The sequence below is a fragment of the Drosophila virilis genome, chromosome X, assembly GCF_030788295.1.
Source record: "Drosophila virilis strain 15010-1051.87 chromosome X, Dvir_AGI_RSII-ME, whole genome shotgun sequence".
Lineage (NCBI taxonomy): Eukaryota > Metazoa > Arthropoda > Insecta > Diptera > Drosophilidae > Drosophila > Drosophila virilis.
Window position 1 is genome coordinate 22,596,349 of NC_091543.1, and position 23,301 is coordinate 22,619,649.

At 38.0% G+C, this 23,301-nt stretch overlaps 5 protein-coding genes across 7 annotated transcripts; 3 read left to right on the forward strand and 2 right to left on the reverse strand.

The window, feature by feature from the left end:
• Positions 1-122: 122 nt before the first annotated feature.
• LOC6631558 (transmembrane protein 185B) lies at positions 123-2,355 on the forward strand. The gene is made up of 4 exons (XM_002055399.4): positions 123-450; positions 507-577; positions 629-1,203; positions 1,265-2,355. Exons 1-4 carry the CDS (start codon positions 413-415, stop codon positions 1,655-1,657), a joined length of 1,077 nt encoding a protein of 358 aa, XP_002055435.1. The 5' UTR covers positions 123-412; the 3' UTR covers positions 1,658-2,355.
• Positions 2,356-3,480: 1,125 nt separating this feature from the next.
• LOC6631557 (post-GPI attachment to proteins factor 2-like) lies at positions 3,481-8,951 on the reverse strand. The gene is made up of 5 exons (XM_002055398.4): positions 8,586-8,951; positions 6,016-6,243; positions 5,680-5,944; positions 5,386-5,604; positions 3,481-5,129 (listed from the first exon to the last, which is right to left on the reverse strand). Exons 1-5 carry the CDS (start codon positions 8,745-8,747, stop codon positions 4,969-4,971), a joined length of 1,035 nt encoding a protein of 344 aa, XP_002055434.2. The 5' UTR covers positions 8,748-8,951; the 3' UTR covers positions 3,481-4,968.
• A 531-nt stretch (positions 8,952-9,482) lies between these two features.
• sl (small wing phospholipase C gamma 1) lies at positions 9,483-15,789 on the forward strand. 2 transcript variants are annotated; one of them, XM_002055397.4, is made up of 4 exons: positions 9,483-11,045; positions 11,107-11,593; positions 11,822-12,678; positions 12,754-15,789. In XM_002055397.4, the coding sequence occupies exons 1-4, from the start codon at positions 9,765-9,767 to the stop codon at positions 13,822-13,824; spliced, it is 3,696 nt and encodes a 1,231-aa protein (XP_002055433.1). In that variant the 5' UTR covers positions 9,483-9,764; the 3' UTR covers positions 13,825-15,789. The 2 variants fall into 2 exon arrangements, with proteins under 2 accessions (XP_002055433.1, XP_015026423.1); XM_015170937.3 differs by lacking the exon at positions 9,483-11,045 and having other exon boundaries at positions 11,107-11,229; positions 11,289-11,593.
• U2af50 (U2 small nuclear riboprotein auxiliary factor 50) lies at positions 15,678-21,009 on the reverse strand. Its single transcript, XM_002055396.4, has 5 exons — positions 20,853-21,009; positions 19,057-19,620; positions 18,863-18,951; positions 16,314-16,436; positions 15,678-16,247 (listed from the first exon to the last, which is right to left on the reverse strand). Exons 1-5 carry the CDS (start codon positions 20,863-20,865, stop codon positions 15,786-15,788), a joined length of 1,251 nt encoding a protein of 416 aa, XP_002055432.2. The 5' UTR covers positions 20,866-21,009; the 3' UTR covers positions 15,678-15,785.
• A 102-nt stretch (positions 21,010-21,111) lies between these two features.
• PIG-Q (phosphatidylinositol glycan anchor biosynthesis class Q) lies at positions 21,112-23,118 on the forward strand. 2 transcript variants are annotated; one of them, XM_002055395.4, is made up of 8 exons: positions 21,113-21,822; positions 21,889-21,997; positions 22,063-22,198; positions 22,275-22,419; positions 22,486-22,562; positions 22,622-22,737; positions 22,800-22,914; positions 22,978-23,118. In XM_002055395.4, the coding sequence occupies exons 1-8, from the start codon at positions 21,197-21,199 to the stop codon at positions 23,073-23,075; spliced, it is 1,422 nt and encodes a 473-aa protein (XP_002055431.2). In that variant the 5' UTR covers positions 21,113-21,196; the 3' UTR covers positions 23,076-23,118. The 2 variants fall into 2 exon arrangements, 1 of the variants encoding a protein (XP_002055431.2); XR_011416781.1 differs by lacking the exon at positions 22,978-23,118 and having other exon boundaries at positions 21,112-21,822; positions 22,486-22,531.
• Positions 23,119-23,301: the final 183 nt, after the last annotated feature.

Sequence of the window (23,301 nt, forward strand, 5' to 3'; positions counted from 1 at the left end):
GCTTGAAAATATCGTATGTTTTGTCACAGCTTTGACAACACTTGACTACTCGAATTGACAAATTATTACCCATCTCTATCGTATCGATAGCTCGTCATCGGGATTAATCGTTGCTGTTCGATACCTTTCTGATAGGCAGATAAACAACAAAAATACTCAGTATGCCTTTTTCTAACAGTATCGCAGTGTGTAAATAAAACATTTAAAGACATCTAACAAAATTGAACAAAGAATTCTTCGTTATTCTCCCCTCGGAGTGCCAGCAAGATAGAAAGCATCAGACAGCTGCAAAGGGCAACGTCGGCAACAATAATGTGCAACTAGTGGCGGACGTTTGCATCAGGATCTGGATCTTAGGAGAAATCAAGCACAGATTAGCAGTTGCCAGCGTTTGTTTTCTGGCTAAGGGAACATGAATCTGGAATCGTTATTTCGTGATTTTAACCCCTGGTAAGCAATGCAAACTATCAGCCGCCCACTTTGTACTCAATCCCCAACATCTACAGTAAATTCATAGTGCACTGCAGCCTATTCACGTTCGTTACGCTATTTGCGCTGCGCCTTGATGGATACATAGGTAAGGAAATCGCTTTGAAACCAAAACGAAACTATAAATTACGAATTACAGATTGGCCGTATTGGGCTATTTTTACGCCGTTGTGGATTTGGAAATGCACTGCCATACTAGGCGCTATAGTGGGTGCCATTGTCTGGTGCCGTTATCCCCACTATCGGCTCGAAGGCGACTCCTATACGCAGTTCAAGGCGATGCTCATCTCCTTGTCGCTGCACCTAATATTGTTAATGTTTGAGTTGTTAGCCTGCGACAAGCTCACCTCGGAGCGTCATCTCTGGGTGCTGGTCTTTATACCGCTCATCTTCGGCTCTGTTGTCAGTGTCGGCGCCTGTGTGTGGGCCGTTAAACATGATCGCTCCTTTGAGCTAGAGCTGTTTTTGGCTGTTAATGCGCTGCAGTTTGTATCGCTACCGCTCAAATTGGACAAGTTTGTTTACTGGAACTGGGATGTGGTGTTTGTGCCCATGTGGATTGTCATTTGCCTGAGCTTGGTCAGCGTACTCTACAATATAATATTCTGTGGCATTATGATGCGCACACCTGAAGTGTCGTTGCAACAGAAGAAGGCCGCACTAAATGCAGCTGTTGGTAACATTTGCACCGTCCTGCCGCTGCTCTGCTTTCAGGTAAATTGCAATCTTATCAACTTGCATTGTCGTATGTATTCACAATCACAATCTTATGCAGGTGGTTATCTGCGACAAACTGGATGGAGAGATTAAGTTTCCGTACATTGTGGTCTTCGCCCCACTGCTCGTCTCTATACTTGCACTTATTATCTTAAGCTTTACTGCGAAGGGCGGCAACATGTGGTGGTTCGGCATACGTAAATCGTTTAGCCAGTTTCTGCTCTCGGCCATGCCGTTTCTACAAGAGTATGGGAACATTAGCTATCACGCGGAAACTCAAAGCAATGGGGGTCAATCAGTGCCGCTGGATGCATCCTCATCAACAAGCAACATGGCTGTCACGGAGCCGCTGCACGAGTTTAGCAAGCACGACAAGAAGAGCAAGAAATCCGCCAAGAATGATATAATGAAGCCGGTGGTGCCATTTATTAGCATTGATTTGCCTGATTAGAGAGAGAAAAAGAGAGAGAGAAAGGGAGATATGCGATGCAACGCCGCACATATACAATAACTAAAAACAATAATAAGCATTGCTTGCAATGTTATCACACTAAACACACACACATACATATATATATATATATATTTATATATGTACACCTATTCTTAGGTGATTAGCTTTAGGCACTAGCATACATGCATACAAACTTTGGCCGTAACTAATTCGTACTGAATTTCATCTGTAAGCCTCCTCGCTCTCAGCCGATCGTCCGCGTTACACACACACACACAGACACACGCACACACACACACAAACACCCGCGCAATCTAGCCCAGGTAGTGTGCTCTTTAATATACAAGCATGCATATAATATCTGTACATATATTCGGCCTGTATTTTTTAAGCAGTTTTCTCTTAACTTAAAATCACAAAAACTTGAATATATACTATATACATATTTATATATAAATACGCATATATATTTTTAGCTTTTCGAACAAATTGTAACTCATACCGAGTGAATTGTGAATTCTTTTAGCAATATTTTATAATGCATCATTCGTTGGGGTTCAGATTCGTTTACCTTATATATGTGCAAGTATTATATTGGTGTATGCATATTTTTATGTTTTTAAGGGTTTGTACATTTTAAAAGAAATTGTAAATAATTAACAATACAAAATTAAAAATCTCTTAAGTGCTTCCAACTTATGTCCATTATTTGGGTGTTGTTGTTATAAAAGGGTTTAGAAACAAGAATCGTGAGAATCGTCATACCAAAGTCCTGTTTTAGATCAATAGACAGGTAAATCGAATTGATATTTATATGTATTAATCTTTATTCAAATTAGGAAGCTACAAAGTTTTACAATTTTTGTTGAAATATATTCGGACTTAAATTACTTACGTTGTGTTGCCTAAAAAGTTATGCAAAGGTAAAAAGTTGCACTCTAAAAAGTATCAAGTACATATTATCGTTTGTTTCGTAATATCATAAAACATATCTATATAGCAGTTGGAACAGATGAGAGGCACTCGAATGACAAGTTGATAAGGTACAACAAAATGGAAAACATATATTAATTGATGGCAAGTTTTCAACATTTATAAAAATGTCGCATGGAGAAATATATATGTATATATATATATATGTTCGTTCGTTCGCAAGTTGACAACAATACTACCAATATATAGGCTTTCAAATTAGAGTTAATTACAGGATGCTGATTTTTTAATTTTCATTGTATTTCTTCATTTTTCTTTTGTGTCGTTTCTGTTGTGTTGCATAATAACAATTGTTTGCTTACTTTAACAATAGGAAATACATAAACAAGATTTATATTTTCTGAATGCCTTACTTGCATTTTTCACCTCTCCCGGTGAAAACGCACATTTCTACATTAATTTCAATAAAAATATTCCTTGCTGTGTATAGTACAAAGTTATTACGTTATATTCAATTTGAACTTTCGATTCAATATTCAGCTAAATATTTGAAGAAAAAAAAAAAATGCACCTATAAAATATACATTGTATAACCCTAATCGTTAATAATTTGGTTAGATATTGTTATTCAAAAATACAGAAGTCAAAATCAAATCAATTGCTAACAACACAAATATTTGAAAATTCCCAAAGCATCATCTCATATATGTATCTTTAATTTCAACGCTATTGTTGTTGTTGTGCTTGTTAAGTGTCATTTTCTAAATACAATTGTTCAATGTTTTCTATTTGTTTACCAGATTTCGTTAGTTGTTGACACGGTTTATATGCAGCAGCAGCTAATTGTGGCTTATGCAATTAATATTAGTTTTTTTTTGTTTTCGTAATTTCTTTAATGATGTTCGTTGTTGCTTGTCTCAGCTTAAATGGCTATTGTCTGAATTGTTTTTTGTTTTTCTTCTGGTTTTAGAATAATTGTGTAATACTCCAGTGTTAACACTGCTGAGTCGGAGAGCGCTACATAAACCATAGGCTCGCCAATACAACATTGTTTATTTTTTTTTTTAATATTTCGAATGTATAAACGATATGTACCGCTAACGTGTTATGTATTGATGTACATGTGTGTATATATATACTTATATAGATATAGACTGTAGTTCCAAATATTGTTTTTAAACCTATGCTTGAGAAAACGAGTTACGCTTTCCATGACAATTGACATGAGATCATCAAAGAACAGCAACGGCCAAAATTGATGCGTTATATGGAAACTACTAGTTAATTTCGAATAAAATACCTTAGTTAACTGACGTACATATACATATATCCGTAGGCATACAGAAGTATATACACCACAAAGGTACACATTATTTTGACTAAAAATGGGAACATACACTTTATATTTCTGTATTGAGCACAATTAAAACATGAAAATAAAATAAAACAAATTAAAAATAAATAACATTTTGACTTGAATTTTCATCTAGACCAATATAAATTTATCTATTAGGGCAAAACGGTTTGAATACCTGTGTTCAAAGGGTTGCAAAAGAACTCTATTCAGCATTTAGCTATACATTTTAATTTCGTCAAATCGGTTTGCTCGTTAACCCTTTAATATTAAAGCTAAAGACACCAAATTTGGTATGTGTTAATAAGTAGATCAAACTTGTTTCAATTTTAAGAATTATATATATTTCGTTATCGTATACTATCTTAGAATTTACGTATTGAAACAAATATGATGGACAATATATATTTATATAAAATGAAACTTGTTCAAAAGATGAACAGCATAACTTGTTTACGAAATTGATCTATAATTAGTTGATACATATGTCCCTAAGCTGCACATCTATGCATGTATTAGACTTATGCAAAAACTATTTAATAACAGATATAGACTTTTTGTATGAAAGATCTTTAAACAGATGAGCAGCCTACAGGTTCACATGCTTTGTTTGGATGACGTTTTTTGTGGAATTCGATAAAGTATTTCTTAAAGAAGTCGGTTGATTTATGCCGCACAATACTGTTCAATACAACATGTTAATTAATTTACTTATGGTGAAAAGTGGAACTTTTGGATTTTGTACGTATAGTTAACATAATGCCGTATTAATCGTTAATCGGGTTTAATTAACTGACAAATTGGAACTTTTAGAAACAATATAAAATATTACATTTTCATATTGATTTCATTTGGTTATGGAAGCGCTAGTTTTGAATTAATGACACAAGAAATGAAGTTCAATTGGGTTGTACGTTTCGTCAGAGTGGCATTCTATATAGGTGCAATACATTCTATATATGTATGGAATTATTAATTATGTGCCTGTGTTAGTGTGTGTGTAAATTAAAAAGGTATGGGCCTAGTTGATTTTAGGCTTAGCGGCCAAATACTGCGTCAGATTCTCACGCGGTCCCTGCACAATCAGCATGAACTGTGATGGAAAGTCCCAGATAATGGTAAAATGGAACAGCATATTGGCAATGGCAATTAAATATTCAAAGAATGCAAACCAACTGAATGCTGTAAAACACAAAGATACATTACTATGACTGTTATAAGAGTAGCTAAAACTTACAAGTTGGGCGCGTGATATTTAAAAAAAGAAAGCTAATCTGAATAGATCTACCGCGACAGAGCGAAAGACGAATACAGTTGATAATTGCCATTTAAATTACACAGGAGTTTATTGGCTTCGTGTAAGTTCCATTATAAAGACTGAGCTATCACAACAACAATCACGTGCCCAACTTATAGCATAGCTTTGTAAGTGGCTCACCCAAATCATGGCAATAGAAACGATGTTTGGCAAAGAAGACCAAGAGACCAATGGTGCTCAGTATGGAGACAACAAAGAGTATTTTCTTCCATTTGATGGACTGAATCTGTTGTGCGTTTAGAGTTTTGCGTGCATTCAATATACCATTCAGGTGAATGGTAGCCAGCATATAGCACAGCGAGCAAACCATAAATGTGATAAAGATCTTCTCATGAACGGCTGTAAATTTAATAGTGGTCATTAATAGGTTAACGACGAGCTGAAATGGCTGAAAAATAATAATGTTTAGCTTACGATAATTCTCGCGATTCGATATATAGGTCACTCCACCCAACGCCGCAATCTCAATGCAGTTAAGCACCAAAATGAATGAGATTAACCAGCTTGTCTTTGGCACCAGCGACGGGGCAAGCCGCGCCAGCTGGGCGCGATAATAGTTCTTGTAGACAAAGGCAATGGGTATGCGCGGCCCGATGTGCAGCGCAATGCTGGCCCGCCAGAAATAACGCTGCGGACTAACACCAGTAATTGCACTTATCGAGGGTACTATATTGTAAACCTGCACAGACACAAATTTGGAATATTAGCAAATATGATTGCATAAATATTTTCAACTCCAGCTGCACATACCCGGCAATGTGTCTCGTGTACATCGTCGTACTGGAATATGTAGGCGGTCACAAAGCATGTAAAGAGCGTTACTAATGGCAACAGGGCCGTCACCACGCAGATCTCATGGAAGCTGGCCAGATAATGTATGGCAATCGGTTGCTCATGCTGCAGTTCCTGTTGCTTGCAGCTCGATGTTGTTTCTTCCTGTTGTTGCTGTTGCTGCTGCTGCTGCTTTGAGGCGGCGTACTGCGAATGCGAGAATCAAGCGAAGTTTTAGAACAGAAAGATACAAAAGATATTCGGGTATTGGAAATATGAGGTAAACACTCTTTGATGAATTGGCGCTTACCTAGCTAAAACCCTGGAATACATTTTCATGATGAGTTTGTGGTTAGGTGCACAACAACAAAAAGCTCTATAATAAAATAATAAAAGAAAAATAAATCTATGTTTATATGAAAATCATAAATAAATATTGTTTTAAATGCATTTTCATATATAATTAAACGATAATTAAAATATAAATTTAAATGTATTAATATGTGTTTTTAGAAATAACAAATCCTTGACCATAAAGTCAGGCAGAAGACATTCCCAACTGCGTAAAGTATATATTCTCGATTAGTCCGCTTTCCAATACAGGCAAAGCCAGTTGGCATCGACCGAACCGGATATCTCCGTAAGCCATATGTTTACAAGCGTATCTGAGCGTCGGATGCCCGCGCCTGCTTGTTATTTCTCAACTCAATGATAAGTGAACATTAATTCCAGAAGTCTATTCTAATTTGCCTTAAAAATAAACGTGAATAGTCGTTTGTCTTGAAGTATCTTGCCATTTTATTTTGCAATCAAATTTTCGTATTGTCAAGAAAAGCGCCCGCTTCCGGTCAGAAAAGCGTTCGCCCAACGAAGGGAAATTTGTTTGTTTACAAGCCAAAAACAATATATTTTGTACGTGTCTGTAAACATTACAGCTAAATAGTTGCAATTGTTTAAACAAAAATGTATTTTTGGAGAATGTAATGCCATGAGATTTTGGAAAAACTATAGTCTAAATATAGAAGAATGATCTGATATAGGTTGCGCAAAAAAAATTCAAACAGGAAAAGCAGTTGAGATTTTATAGGTTTAATAACAAAATTAGGAATTTAATTAAAAATGAAACTCAATTTGAATGAGGAAAAAAACGTTTGATAAAAACTTAGATAAAGATGGAAAGCAGAATACAAACTTAAACAAACGACAAACTTGCGGACAATTAATTTGTTATAAGCTTGAAAATTGATTAAATTAAGTCAAGTGAAATGAAATGCAATTTTTTTTTTTTGAGTAATAAAACGCACACAGAAGGCAAAAATGCCAACTACAACATTCTACCCCAATATCATGATGTTTTCCTTTGAGCCCAAAGCAAGCTAATATTGAATTAAGTATTATTTATACCTAATTGCAGATTAGACCTAAGAACTCTTGAAGGGAATTCAATTTAACTTAATTGAATTGAATAAAATGCAAGTGAAAAGCTTTAGTTAAAGCGACAGCAAAAATGACAAAAATTCTCTAATGGCATTTTGTCAGCCTTGAGCGTCACCAAAAAGGATTAATGCCAGAAATAGTCAACCATCAGACCTGTGTCTGCGTGTGTGTGTGTGTGTGAAACGTAAGATAGCCCTGACGTAATCAGCACGGAACTGGCATTGCCTCAGGCTCTGACCAAATTACGTATTTAGCGCGAAGCACAAGTTTGCGAGACATGAATTGAATTTTTTCGATTTTCGATTAAATCAGAACAACAACAACAAAATAGTTGTTGTAACTAACTGTAATAGAAATAATGAATATAATATAAGCAGCAATTAACAAACGACAGGCAGAGGCACTCAAGTCACAATGTGGGGCAAAGGGGGCGCGCGACGCATGCAAGCACATTTTGCTGCACAGCTGGTTAGCGAAAAACGTGATGCAGCAGATGAGGAAGAAGAAGAAGAGGAAGCAGCTACAGCAGCAGCTTTATGAGAAATGTTTAAAAGCAAATGGTAAACAAAATGAATATTGACAAATGCCGCAACAGAGTCATAAGGTTTTTATGTGCAAAACAAGGGAAAGCAGGAAGACGCAACACGCACGTGAAGCGGGCGGCGGAAGGAGGTCAATGTGGGCCCAAGTGGGTGGCATGCGCAGCAGCGCTTAAGTCGCGGGAACGGGCGGGCGGTGGTATTGGCACGTTTACCGAACAACCTGACAGCGGAAAATTACAATAGCGAAAACAAAATGAACAAAACAGAACTGGGCTAGCAATAACAATTGCCCAGCTCGTGACGTCTGCGGTGTGTGTGTGGGTGTGTGTGTGTGTGTGTGTGTGTGTGTGGGCGTAAGCGGGCTGCAGGGGTAAGGTCAATAAGCGTGCGCTGTCATTGAGTTATATAATGGCTAAGGCCTAAATTGATGTCCAAAAGAAAAATTAAAGCCAAACCTGCGATCTGCAATTGGAAAAAAATACTAAAAGCATGGCACACATTCACACACACACGCACACAAGCGCGCGCTTGGAGGTCTGTACACAGAGCAACACACACACTTGCACTCACCGCTGGACCACTGGAGTTGCCACGCTCGCCGCTCTTGCTCCTTAGATTGGATCCGGATGCTGTAGCTGGCGTCGCACTTGAAATTGTCGCGACGCTATCTAGTGCTGTTGTCGCTAGCGATGCTCCTGCTGGCGCTGGCGTTGTTGGATTCATTTTCTGCATATTTGAAGGCAGCGTTGATGCTGTTTAGCATAATTTGTACGCCACGCTGCTAGCGACGAATGTATGGCCCCGCGCGCGCTTGTCTCACTTATTTTTTTTTTAATAAAAATGCCAATGGATTTTCACTTTTTCATCTTTTGAAGCGCGTGAAGCAGTTTTTATGTCAGCCCCCTGTTACACTTGAATGTACTATTAATGAGTAACATTGAGAGAGCACTGTGTACGAGCATTTCACTGCTATGTTAAATATAGGAAACATTCTATTAACAGTTCTGTTAGCTCGCTACTCATTTTTTCGCACTCACCAGTGCTGTCAACTATCGATTTCTAAAGAATACAGATCGACGTAAAAAAGCCAAATTAGATTTAGATGAATTGCAAATTCCCTTTTTTGTCGAAATAATTAAAATTCTGCATAATTATTTGCATATATTTTTAAATACACACATTCATTAAAATGTTACCATATGGAGACATTGTCTTTCAATGTAACGTTCAGTCTGCACAACTTTGTTTAAAAATTGCTAACCAAAACAATATATAATAATAATTTGTAGAAGACTTAAAAAAAATAAAACTAATAAAAAACAGCAAAATATATTCCGGCCAACACATTTAAAAAAAGGCTAACAGGCAAAATATGTTACTGTTATGTACACGCAATGTAAACGTAGTGCACCTGCAAGCCATGTTGCTTACGTTATTAACATCGATAACGATATTATCGATACTTTTCCTGTACAAGCAATAATTCTTTTAAAGAGTCCAACATTCAACAAGTGCAATTGTAATCAATAACAAAATAAATTTCCATTAACTAATTAGCTGCCAAATCGAATTAATAAAACGTCAATGAATCATAGCACAATACGTTGAATGCTCGGCAAGCCTCAAAGAGCCAACGCAAAAATACCTTAACATACATACATCCAACATATTGTAGAAGAGATTCCGACTTATGCATGTTTTCATAATTTGTTAATAAAAATAAAAATATCAATTAATAATTAAAAAACGATGAGTTGCTTTAGTGCAATGAATACACCCCTATTGGGGGAAATGGAGCAGACAATTTGCATGCTAGAACGCGGAACAATTGTAACGAAACTATATGGAAAACAACGACGCCCCGATCGGCGACACCTCATGCTTATCAGAGAAACCCGTCAGCTGTTATGGTCCACTGTCGCTGCACAGACACGCACCGAGTACGAGGGAACGATCCAGTTGCGGGAGATACGCGAGATACGCGTCGGCAAGAACTCAAAGGAGTTCCGACTCCATGCCGATGACTGCCAGCGCTTCGAGAGCAGCAAATGTTTTGTCATTATGTACGGCAACAGTTTCAAGCTGAAGAGCTTCTCTGTGGTGGCGCTCTCGGAGATCGAAGCGGATAACTGGGTACGGGGATTAAGGTATATGGTTAAGGACACCATCCATTCACCGTATCCACTGCAAATCGATCGTTGGCTGCGGCGTGAATACTATTCGTTCGAGAATGTTAACTCGCACCTGACCAAATCCGACCAGAGCTCCCAAGTGACCATCAAGGATTTCAAAACATTCTTGAGCAACGTTAGCTGCAAAATGAGCACCAGTAAATTTATGGAATGCTTTACAGATGATATAAAACGCAAGCATGATCTGAAATTCGACGATTTCTCGCGTCTGTATCAGAAACTCTTGCTGCCCGTTAATTTCATCAGTGTCCTTGGTAGTGCGGAGTTCGCTTATTCGGAGGACAAGAAAATAGTAAGGCCCATTGAGTTTAAACGTTTCCTGGAAACTGAACAGCACGATTTGAATGCCTTGGATCTGAATAGCATATCTAGTTTTATGCGCGACTTTGTGCAGGACGTTGAACGCGATGTGCAGGAGCCATATTTAACCATCTCCGAGTTTGTCGATTATCTCTTTTCCAAGCAAAATGATCTGTGGGACACAAGATTCGATGCCGTGTTCATGGACATGAACCAGCCGTTGTCCTCCTACTGGATAGCCTCATCCCATAACACATATCTAACGGGTGACCAGTTCTCGAGCGAATCCTCTTGCGAGGCTTATGCACGTGCTCTCCGCATGGGGTGTCGCTGCATCGAGCTAGACTGCTGGAATGGTCCTGACAATTTGCCATACATATTCCATGGTCACACCATGACATCAAAGATTAAGTTCATGGACGTCATCAAGACTATTAAAGATCATGCATTCACAACGTCAGAGTATCCAGTAATTCTATCCATCGAACAGAACTGCTCCTTGGAGCAACAGCGAAATATGGCACATGCGCTGATTGAGGTGGGCTTAACAGATATTCATATACGAATCGTAAATGACATGTTTATATCTTCTGTTCCAGGTCTTTGGAGATATGCTGCTCACACAGCCCTGCGATCGAAATGAGCTGCATTTGCCGTCGCCCAATCAGCTGCGTCGCAAGATAATTCTAAAGCACAAAAAGTTGCCGCAATTCGATGAAAATGTTAGTGCAATTAATTTACCTGCGGTTGGTGTTAATAATGGAACGATCGCTTCATTTAGTCATCGATCTTCTCTGGGTGGCGCAACGGATGATAACGAGAATTTGCAGAAAATCTTAAAGAAAGGCTTGCTGTACTTTAAGGACCCAGTCGATAAATCGTGGAACCTCTATCAGTTTGTGCTCACCCAACAGGAGCTTATCTACACATCCGAAATCAGCGAATGCCGCAACGGCAATTCAGAAGATGATGATTTCGGACTGTCGTCCTGTACGCTGAATAGCAATATGCAGCAGAAGCAGAAGGATACATCGGCCAATGATGAGCTGCATTTTGGTGAAAATTGGTTTCACGGCAAGTTAGAGGGTAAGTGTTTCGATTTGTCAATTATTTAATCTTTTTAATCTTCGTATTTCTTATTCACTGCCACGAAAACAATTTGTCCCTTTTGCCCATTTGCAAGAGGTTGGGGGGTATAAATATGCTCCCCCCAAGATAAAAGCTTATACGCATCGAACTACATTATAATTGATATTATTATAAGATAAATGTTTTCGTCTTAGATTAGTATTTCTTTTGGCATCTTTTTGTTAGGTGGAAGACAAGAGGCGGATCAGTTGTTGGAAACGTACAAACACCTGGGCGATGGCACATTCTTGGTGCGCGAGTCGGCCACGTTTGTGGGTGATTATAGCTTGTCCTTCTGGCGGCGCAATCGGCCCAATCATTGCCGTATTAAGCTGAAACACGAGAATGGCTCGATTAAGTATTATCTGGTTGAGAACTTTGTATTTGATTCGTTGTACTCGTTGATTGTGTACTACCGCAAGAATATGCTGCGTAGCTCAGAGTTTTCCATTATCCTCAAGGAGCCAGTACCACAACCAAAGAAGCACGAAAGTCAGGATTGGTTTCATCCAAACACCACAAAGGAGCAGGCCGAGCAGGGTCTGTTAAAGCTGGACATTGGATCGTTTCTGGTGCGGCCATCGGTGCAGAGCGTCAATGCGTTTGTCATATCCTTTACGATAAATCGCAAAATCAAACACTGTCGGATCATGCAGGAGGGTCGCCTATATGCCATTGACACAATGCAATTTGAGTCTTTAGTATCGCTAATACACTATTATATGAGGAATCCGTTATATCGCAACGTCAAGCTCGTCCATCCGGTTTCCCAGGAGCTCCTGCGACAGAGCCTAATAGAGAATGCCCAATTGCACGGTGAGCATAGCAATAACGATAGCTCTGGTGCTTCCAATTATATGGGCTCCAATCTGGAGGAATATGTCACATGCAAGGCCCTATACAGCTATAAGGCCGACAAGCCAGACGAGCTCTCCTTTCCAAAGCACGCGATCATAACGAATGTGCAGAGGAACAACTCCATGTGGTGGAAAGGTGATTACGGTGGCATGATACAACAACATCTGCCGGCTAACTATGTCAAGGTAACCAATTCTTATTCTTAATGATATATAATTTCTATACTAAACAAATGAATCTTCTCTTTCTATATTTTAAAGGTCATTGATTCCGCAACTGAGGATTATAATTCGGTCACTGAGGAGGGCAACGATGGGCGCACCGATTCAATTGAGATCTATGGCGCAGTGGCGTCTCTTTTCGAGTCAAACGAGCCTGGAATTATAATAAAGCTGCAGATTCAAACGCCAACAATGCAAAATCCATTTATAATCGGATTTGACAACCAGGAGACGGCGTACGAGTGGATCAAGTCCATACAGGACGCAGCACTAATTGCTAGTCAATTGGCGACAGAACGACGTAAAAAGGAGCGCACGGCACGCGTAGCCAAGGAGATGTCCGATTTGATCATCTATTTTCGCAGTGTACCGTTTCGGGATCACTCTTGGATATTCCAAGAAATGTCTAGCTTTCCCGAAACAAAGGCCGAAAAGCAGTTTATACAACAAAATATGCCGCTCTTTCTGTCGTATCATCGCAATCAAATAAGCCGTGTATACCCGAAGGGTCAACGCTTGGACTCATCCAACTTTAATCCGGTGCCATTTTGGAACATTGGCTCCCAAATGATTGCACTGAATTATCAAACTGGCGACAAGGCCATGCAGCTAAATCAGGCCAAATTTCGAAATAATGGCCAATGTGGCTACATACTGAAGCCAGCGTTTATGATGTCCGAGAATTTTAATCCCAACAATCCCTTGTCTGACGGCCTCATCGAAACGAAGGTTAGCGTACGCATCATTGCAGCTCGTCATCTATTCCGCGGTGGCAAATCGAATAATCCGCAAATTGTTGTGGAAATCGTTGGCGCCAGCTTTGACAGCGGCATCAAATATCGCAGCAAGGTCAATGAGAATGGATTCAATCCCATTTGGAACGAATCCTTTGAGTTCACAGTGCACAATCCGCAGTTTGCGCTGCTGCGCTTCGAGGTCCAGGACGAGGATATGTTTGCCGAAACGCATTTCATAGCCCAGGCCTGCTATCCATTGACCTGTGTGCGCCAAGGCTATCGCAGCGTGATCCTGCGCAACAAGTTCAGCGAGGAGCTGGAGCTGTCCTCGCTTTTAGTCAATATAGAGATTTCAAATCGGGAATCTACTTAGTGCAATAACACAGCCCGAATTCAAGTATTTTTAAACACAATGCATACATATCACAAAACACCACGTACATACATATCTTACCCAACCACATATTAACTATATCATATACATACATACATATATCGCAGCTAGCATTACTTAACAAAACTACATTCTGCATGTGTAAGATTTTTACAATCTGCACTTGCGACAAATGATTTTCGCATTCCCTTACGAAGCGTATGTGTGTTTATGCCATGGACACTTCGCGAAATCAGTTTTTTTTAAGAGTGTGCATTTCATGAATTTGCGTACACACGCGATATGCTGCGTTTAAATTATATTTATGCTAGCCAATTTCATGGAACGTAGCTAACGCCAATTCACGAATTCGATTTACACACGAAAGTTGACTATGTTTACGTTTATACGCCAAAATATTAGAATGTGCTGCTTTATATTCTTAATATATATTTATATTATATATACATGTCATGCTATTCCAGCAAGAATTGCTAAAAATGTATTACTTTCTAAGTGCAAAAGATGTAAACGGTCGGGAAAGTAGGACCAAAGGGATTAGGACTAGGACTAATTGTGACTGATACGCCGCAAGCCGGTTCGAATCAATGCCTCGGCCAGGTTTTGGTTCGAATATTGCTTCGCTACATTTTTAACAATTTTAAAGAGAGCAATTCAATTCAACACAATTCTCTTTATCCGGTATTAGTTAATTGTTCATATTCAAAGTACTTAAACAAGTCTTAGGGCAATGTCAAAAACCAACAAATTTTCAATAATACAAATAAATAGTTTTCTGGGTCAAAGGTAATCCAATTTAAGGCTCGGTTCATGATACAGACGAAATCAAAATTTCAGGTTTTAGAATTACTTATATATAATTTATAAGTGTAATGTGTTCATTTTAAAAATTGTTTTACTAATCAGTATTATGATTTTTCTTGACTTAGGTCACGATTACGTGCACGGAGCATTATTTTCACAGTGCAAGTCGGGCGTATATACGTATTAATTAAGATATCAAGTCATTTCATGAATTGGGTGAAACGCAACCTAGTTCATTTCTATTAAAACAATTCTAACAATGCACTTGATATGTTTATGCCACAGTTTTCACGAACGCTTAATCTAAAATCATAAAAGTGTGTTTCTATATTCGCAAAATGAATGTGAAGTTAAGCAATTCACCCTTTCACAATCCCAATGCCAACTTTCGTGTGCAAATCAAAGCAATTTTGGACTGGATTCATGAAATTCAACTTATTTTGGGGTCATCATAAGATCCATATTATAAACGCAGTAATCGCATGTAACATGAGCCGCGGCCAACCTAATGACATTTATTTATTGTGACGTCCAAAAAAAAAAAAAAAACAAAAAAAAAATAGTGGCGTGGTGGTAATGAAATCGTCAATTTCATAGTACAAACTAAGCAGCACTATCAAGCGAATTCCATAATGAGATTTAAGCACACAGCATTTATTAATGTAGTCATCATAACGCGATTTGCACATAACTGAACTAATTTTGCTTCATTTTCTGTTATTTTAAGTTATTTTTTCGCATATATATTTATATATTATACAAATTAGAAATTGTATGTTAATACTGTTATGAATGTTTTACCCATATGTGTATATATACATAAATTATACTGTTTTATTCGTCAATGCCAAATAAAGTTTTTACGGCGTAAGTGATATTTAATATTGTTGTTAATCTTCAATTTGTAGAGATACTTGTAAATTGGCTTGCAACTTTATAAATATTGGGCATCAAGTATCTTAAATATGTTTGCAGTTTTTAATAGATCGTAGTTCGATGGGTTTGTGCAGGAAGAAAATAATTGTATGTTGGATAAAAGTCATGAATTGTTATTTTATTATGTGATTTTTGTTGTTGTTTGATTTTTCTTTTTATTGGACAAATTGGTGAATGTGTGAAATACGTAGAAACTTTATCTAAAATTCGCGTCTATGATATTTGTCAGGATCAAAGTATGATGTAACAACAACGCGATCGCTGAACTTTCGGCCAGTCAATGCCTGTTGAGCCTTTTGACAATCGAGAACCGAGTTAAATTCGACAAACACTTTGCCGCAACCAGGAACTTCCACGCCCTCAATCGGACGCGGTATCTCAACGCTGCGAACGACGCCATATTTCGTGCACTCCTCCTTAATATCCTCCAATATATCCTCATATTCCTCCTCATCGCGCAGCTCATCGGGAGTGACCATGTTCAATAAGCAAAGCACCTCAGTGGGCGGACCAGATGTCACCACTGTCGATAAGCCCGGCACTTGCAACATAACCGACTGGCTGGTATTAGCGGCATTCTGAGCATTTTTGGCACCCACACTGGCACGCTGAACGATCAGTTTCTTGTCTCCCAACTGCATGCCATTCAATCCAGCAATTGACTTTTGGCACAGAAAAGAACAGTTATCATATTAACATCTGATTCATGACTAAGTTATATAACTTACCTGATCAGTAATGCTCAGATCAACGTATTCACAAAAGGCATATCCTTTACTCAAGCCGGTTGCTGCGTCCTTAACAAGGTTGAACGCTCTTAGCTTACCAAATGATAGCAACAATTCTTTCACCTGCAATGCAAAAAATCGTTGATATGTTATTATTGTTTAAGAGCATAGTCACATATTATTTGGCAAGACTAATTTAGAAGAGATAGATAACTTTGTGTGCTGTTCACAAACTGCAAAACTGTAAATTGGTTTTGCTGTCCGTGTACATTTCTATATTTTATCGCTAGAATATAACTAAAGGAGAGCTTATGTCCCACAGTCTTAGAGGTACGAAACGGATAGAAAAATCATGAGATCATCTAGGCTAAGTTGGATTAACGCGGCAGCCCTCGTCTCACATGGACACTTAGTGGTCCCTTCTGATGCAGTTAGTGGCCCAAGGGAGCCTAAATGATTTTATAATGTAGCACTTCCAATCCGAGGCGTCAATGCCATTTGGGTCTTTACTGACCGAAATAGATTCCAAGATAACGAAATGTAGTTTTTCAATGTGTTCAATATGTGTCCTTCTATTTTCTCAATGAGCTTCTGCGGAAGGTTATAGTCAGATGCAGAAGAGTGCTTCTTTGATTGTCTGCGCACCTGCGCTTGGAAGACACTTCAGTCATCCGAAAATCTAAATAATTTTGTACTGCTTAATTCATGGCAGTACACCCTGACAAATTTCTTGGGCCCCGAGCGGCAAAAATTGCACTCCATTCTATCGAGATTAAAAAAGGGTACGAGTTGCCAATGCATGCGACAGTAGCCTTTAGCTGAGGGAGTAACAAGAAATATGCGAGTCCATTTGGCGGAGGTGCATGCGAAACGTAGAGTGTTGATGCTGAATGAAGGAGGCCATCTGTCATGTTTGTACACTGAGTTTGTGGATATTTTTCCGAGAGTGCGACAGCAACATCGTCCGCATTCCATTGAGCGCAGCAGTAAGTTGACCGCTACGATCCTAAGAGAGGAGAGAGGATGCCACTTGGTGGAGTGCCTCGACTCACAAACCTGGAAGTAGCCGACGATCCCAGTGAAGCCTTGACGGTCCTGCGTATCAGCAACTCATCGATAAGGTTCACGATCCGGGGGTCGACCTCCAGGCTCGCAATTGCGCCTGTGTTTGTATGGGGGGTGACCTTCTTGCAGGCTCCTATGTCAAGAAAGGCGTTTAGGGTGAATTCCTTCTGCAGAAAAGATTTATCTATTATTGAAATGACAGCATGTAACGCTGATTCGGTGGGCCCGGCTTTCCTATAGGCGTGCTGTGAGTTTCAGAAGTAAGAAGGCGGAATGGTACTTTTTGAATGGAGCCCATCATCTTCAGAATGAAAGACAATCTTTGAGGGTATTGTGAAAGGATTTACCTGCTTAAAAACCACATAAGCCACAAACCACGTTTCTGGGATTGCTCCAGTTGAACAGACTTTATGGATGATATCTTTCAGCTATCTGATTGCATGCAGTATTTGCCTGGGATTATTTTTTCTGCACCCGGTATATGCAGGGCTTGAAGCTGTTTTGGCCCCACCTGATGTTGCTTTCAAACAGGTCGATAAAAGGCACTCTATCTGTATAGGGCGTATGGTCACCTGAAAGTCATTTAAAATGGATGCTTATATGCAACTCAAGTGTTTTCTTTGCGTTCGCTGCAATATGTCCTTGAGTTTTCGGGTTGTGCTCGGGTATCCAAGGACAGGAAGTCGTTGATTCTCTCAATGCAGGAGCCCCACGATTGGTAATCGCTTTGGATCTTTGCAGTGTCGAGCTTGTTGCGGAACTCCTTATCAATTGGAATTTCTTGTTCAGTAGGTCTGCAGGGATGGTATGTTTGTCTGAGAGCTAGTAACATGCCAAGGCATCTTTCTTTTACTGATTTTATGGTGCATATTTGCTTTATATAATACGACGAATTCAATGGGATATTTATAATTTTAAATATATATGAACATTTTCTATAAATTCAATATGAAATAATCATTCTACCGTATTCGTTTTTGTTTTTTCTTTCTAATATGTTGTCTATTAACCGAGGACTGCGCTTTTGGAAATTTATAATATTTTGGGTAGTAAATTTGATATTTCGATAGTATTTATAAATATTTACGTCTACTGTGTATATCTAAAATCAGTGCAAAATAACGCGTACGACACACGTTTAGAGAGAGGAGCTGAATTCTCAAGAGTTGAAACTTTTTATTATAAATGAATTTAATTAGTTACTATAACTATTTTTCTGCTGAATGTTTTAATTATTTGGACCGGTCAAGGCGGTTAATATGAGCTGAAATTTGATCGACAAACTCTGAATATTCTTGTTTAGTATATCATATGCAAATCAAATGAGTTTTACATTTAAGATATTTCCATTTATGTATTACATCATATAAGTCTATATACATATATTCGAATGCATTTATAAATGTCATTGATACTTCATTGAGTTCTCTTATATTTCTTGCTCCAATTTCTTTATAATCCGCTTTTAAGCTTTCTTCGCTTACCTGTTCGTCGTTTAAATAATTGGGCAGACCTCCTATAAATATTTTGTGTGGTGAATCGGGCACCACTGTTGAGATAACTCCACTTGACACTATTAAATAGAGGGAGAGATGGAGAGAGAGAGAGAGATAGAGAGATTGTGTTAGTATTTCTGTGCTCTGAGACGACAACTAACTGATTTTGCTGAACAACTTACCAACAGCGGGCTTGACTGCCGGCGTATCCGTGATGCCGGGCATAGGCTGGTAATCATGTGGGCGCCTTATTTTGAGGTCTTGTCCTTTTAAATTGATACCATCAAACGCCATGGCCTGAGTGGTCTCATCTATAGATCTGAACTCGAGGAAAGCAAAGTTCTTGTCCAAATTAATTTGACATGCCAGCACTGGACTACCGGCGGCTTGTGCTAAACCAACTAAATGCATTTGTTGATTGAAAAACTCCATCATTTCCTCCTCAGTGACACCGAACGGAATGTTGCCCACATACAAGCGACGCGCCTGACGCGTTATAGTTGACCCCACCACGGGCACAGCTGTTTGCGGTGTATCTGGCACTACGCTGGCCGGGATTTGCCCTGACGCTTGCATCGCTTTGTACTGCATTGGTGTTATGTGCTCAAATCCTGGCGGCGGCACATCCCAATACAATGACGGCTTGCGGCGCGAGTTCCGGTGATGGCGACGATCCCTAGAGCGGTCACGATGCCGATCACGAGATCGGGATCGATGACGGCGCCTGTCGCGGTCACGGTCACGATCTGTTAATGCAAAACATACATTTATACATTACACACTACGTAATCATATTATGTATGTATATTAAATGCCACATATATGTTTGTACCCACGCATAAAGTCTGAGCAAATGCCTTCAAGTACGAAGTGTTAATTAACGTGTATATAAACTAGATATATAAAGCTAGCTGATCGGCGCTACCCGGCCAAGTTTTGTATTAGAAACAGCAGACAGGATTTATCGTTTTATCTATCTGGGATCCTGGATCTTTTGTGCATTGCTGTTTTGAATGGAGGTTAAGGCTCAGACCATTAAAAAGTTAGAAAATGTCTAATTGTCGTACCTAAAATACGCTCGGGTTTAACTTCTATAGTTTATAGTTCAAAACTGATATATAGCAACAAATTTACTCAGTTAATTTCCGTGAAAAGGTTAATTTCAATTTTAACTTAGCAAGCTTTTATAACAAAATCTCATTAGCCGATAAAAGTAAAATTAGGAAATATTAACACTTGTCGACACTCATTATTTGCATTGTTTTTGTTTTTCGTAGTGGGAACCTAATTCTTGTAGGTACTGTACACGCTCCTACAACTATTTACAGACACTCATAAGCATATTGATGTTCCTATCACCGGCTTTAATTCCATGTACTATAGCTTCACATGCGTATGAAAAACATAAGCTAATTTAAATAGTTGTTGTATACTCACGGGGCTTGCACACGTACACGCATACATATATACATCTGCACACACATGCACACACACATATTCATACATAGTGAAAACTGCCTCATTGTCATACGCAATGCGTTTATTTTGGTGGGAAAAAAGTATGCAATATGTCGCATTTATTACGCACACACATATATGCGCATACCTGAGTGTTACACGGGCATATTGAAGGGATAGAATATATGAAAATTCAACAAATACACATATATACGTATGTACATCCATGCATGCGTATGTATGTATGTAGCGCCCAATATGTCTGCCGGTGAGTATGCAAAATAACGATAAATAGTTAAATGAATTGAAAACATTCAAATAAACAGCATTGATCATGTTTTACCAAGTATACATGTGCAGTCTAAATTTGCAAGCATTAGTACATTCGCCTATTCTATTTATGTAAACTTATGTACGTACATGCATGTGTAAATTAGCCGATGCCCGAACTTAAGCACATTGAAACACATATGTATTCATTTTGAAGGCATGGGTAAGAGGCTTAAATATTGCAACTTACCATCATATCCCATTATAATATTTGCACAAATATATTTTGACACGAAAAAAAAATTTTAACTATAAAACAAAAGCCGATGAAATATGTATCCCTTTAAAATGCGAATGTGTATGTCAATAAATATCTGCGAAACGATATAAAACAGAACACGTGAAAAACTATGAAATTGTGAATTGAAACACAAACATGCATCAGGGTTGCACCGCATATTAAAAGATATCGATGGCTTGATGGTAAATTGTTATCGAAATATCTATATCATGTATAAATTTACATATGTTTATATATACATTTTGTTTTGTTTTGTATTATGAAGTCAATTGTTGTCGACTTTATTAAAAACCATGAGCATAAAGATATTTCTACCAACTGAATACTTTTATCTAAAGCGAGCCTGCAATCTATATGGCCAACTACACATTAGCGAGGACAATGTCGTTGTTTATTATGTGGTAGATGCCGACAACAATAAACTAGACTCGGACACAAATAAAATGCGTTTCTTGGGATCAATCTTGTGCAGTGATTCCTATGCGGACAGCAACTATTGCCGTTCACATGATGTGGTCTTATGCTTCACTTACAGCAATGATGCGCCGAACGTCTCGCTTATGTTCACCGGAGTTACGCCCGAAAATCTTAACCAAGTAAAACTAATACTTTACGATAAACAAACAGTACGCAGTTTAGTTATCAAAGATAACAACACTCTCGCCCACTGGACAAGGGAGAATCAAATTAATGATGAGTGCGATTTCTATATGCTGGCCCAGTTGGTTCAGCCAAATCCAGACACGTGCCGCAAATCGAATGATTTGTGGTTCTATGGGAGTCAATCATTGTGTTTGCTTGCAAATATTCCAATGCAAATGTTTCAATATATTGTTGGCAACAAATTTATAAATAGTATAATAACCCACACAGTCATTTATAGACATTATAAGGAATGGCAATCGATCTATACAAAGGGGTAAGATTTGGTTAACATTTTTCATTCATTTTAATTTATTTATTTATTAATATATTTTATTCTCAGTTCCAGATTGTCGAATATTATGATTGATCGTGCATTGGGCATTATTTTGATGCTGGTATTGTTTACGCTTGTTTCTCATCCAGGCGATTTCCTTATTCAGATCTCCCACGTAAGCTCAACGTTTTTATAGACGACAAACTGCTCTGTCACTGAAGAGTCATCTTTTCTTTTCAGATTATTATACATCAGCTATATAGTCTTTTGAAGGTTTTGGAGGGTAGTCCCATCGGCCTCAAGCTTAACATACATTTGAATAATTTTTTTCTTGATTGCTTTAAATATCACATTGAACTGTGGTCCACCTTTTTGGGTATGCAACAATTATAAATGATGACAATTTATTATGCTAAAAATGTTATAATTTTTATTTTTTCAATTCGTTTCAGATTTGATAGAACCAATTGTACGGCAGGTTTTCCTTGCCATCGGGGCATTTGGATGTTTAGGATTTACATATCAAATCGCATTGCTTGCCGATTTAATATCAATAGTTGGCTTACATGCTCATTGTTTTTACGTCTACACCAAAGTGTAAGAGCTAGCCAAAGTATAAATATACGTTATTTAAATATCAATTTAACAAATTACTTTTTTCAGATTGAATAACGTCGAAGTTAAAGGACTGACGGTGTTATGGCAAGTGGTACGAGGCAATCGCTATAATATCTTAAGAAGTAGGACATAAAAACATTCTTATTTTCATAAACATTTATTTTATGTTTTTTGTTTTTAGATAGAATCGAAGCTCATAACTATATGAATCGCCAGCTATACCTTGCAACAATATTCTTTTCTGCAATATTGTTCTTGTTTCCGACCACTCTTGTCTACTACGTTGTGTTTGCAACCGTAAGCAGATTATTATTATTAAGTTTTTAAAATTGCAAGCTAATATCTTTGTTTGATTACAGTTGAAGGCGCTCACTTGCGCTACGTTGGCAACTCTGGAATGTTTTCGCCGCAAGCTGTTAAATTTTCCAATAGAAATGTTTCTTAAATACATTAAAAAGGGATTCTATGAAATTGGTAAGCGAAACTATTATTTAAAGTATACACCTATTACTTAACGCGTTTTTCTTTTAAATATAGATTGCCTAAGAGTGCTGGACATCCCACTTCAAAAACCATTATTTTTTATTCATCGAAATTCAAAATTAATAATTTTTGTATATAAACTCCGAGTTTAAACTAAATTAATGTACCATATTCAACAAGTTAAGCTGCAGTTTATTTAAATTAGTTTTATTTCTCTTTGGGTTGATTTTTTTGGCTTAGTCTTAATTCAATTACGAAACTTTCTGTTTCAGTGTTTAAAGATCTATATAGTTAAAGTTTTTTAAATTTTTATCTAGCTATCGGTTTCATTTCGTAAAGGGAAAATATTTCGAATGCGTTTCACATCACTATTTTATA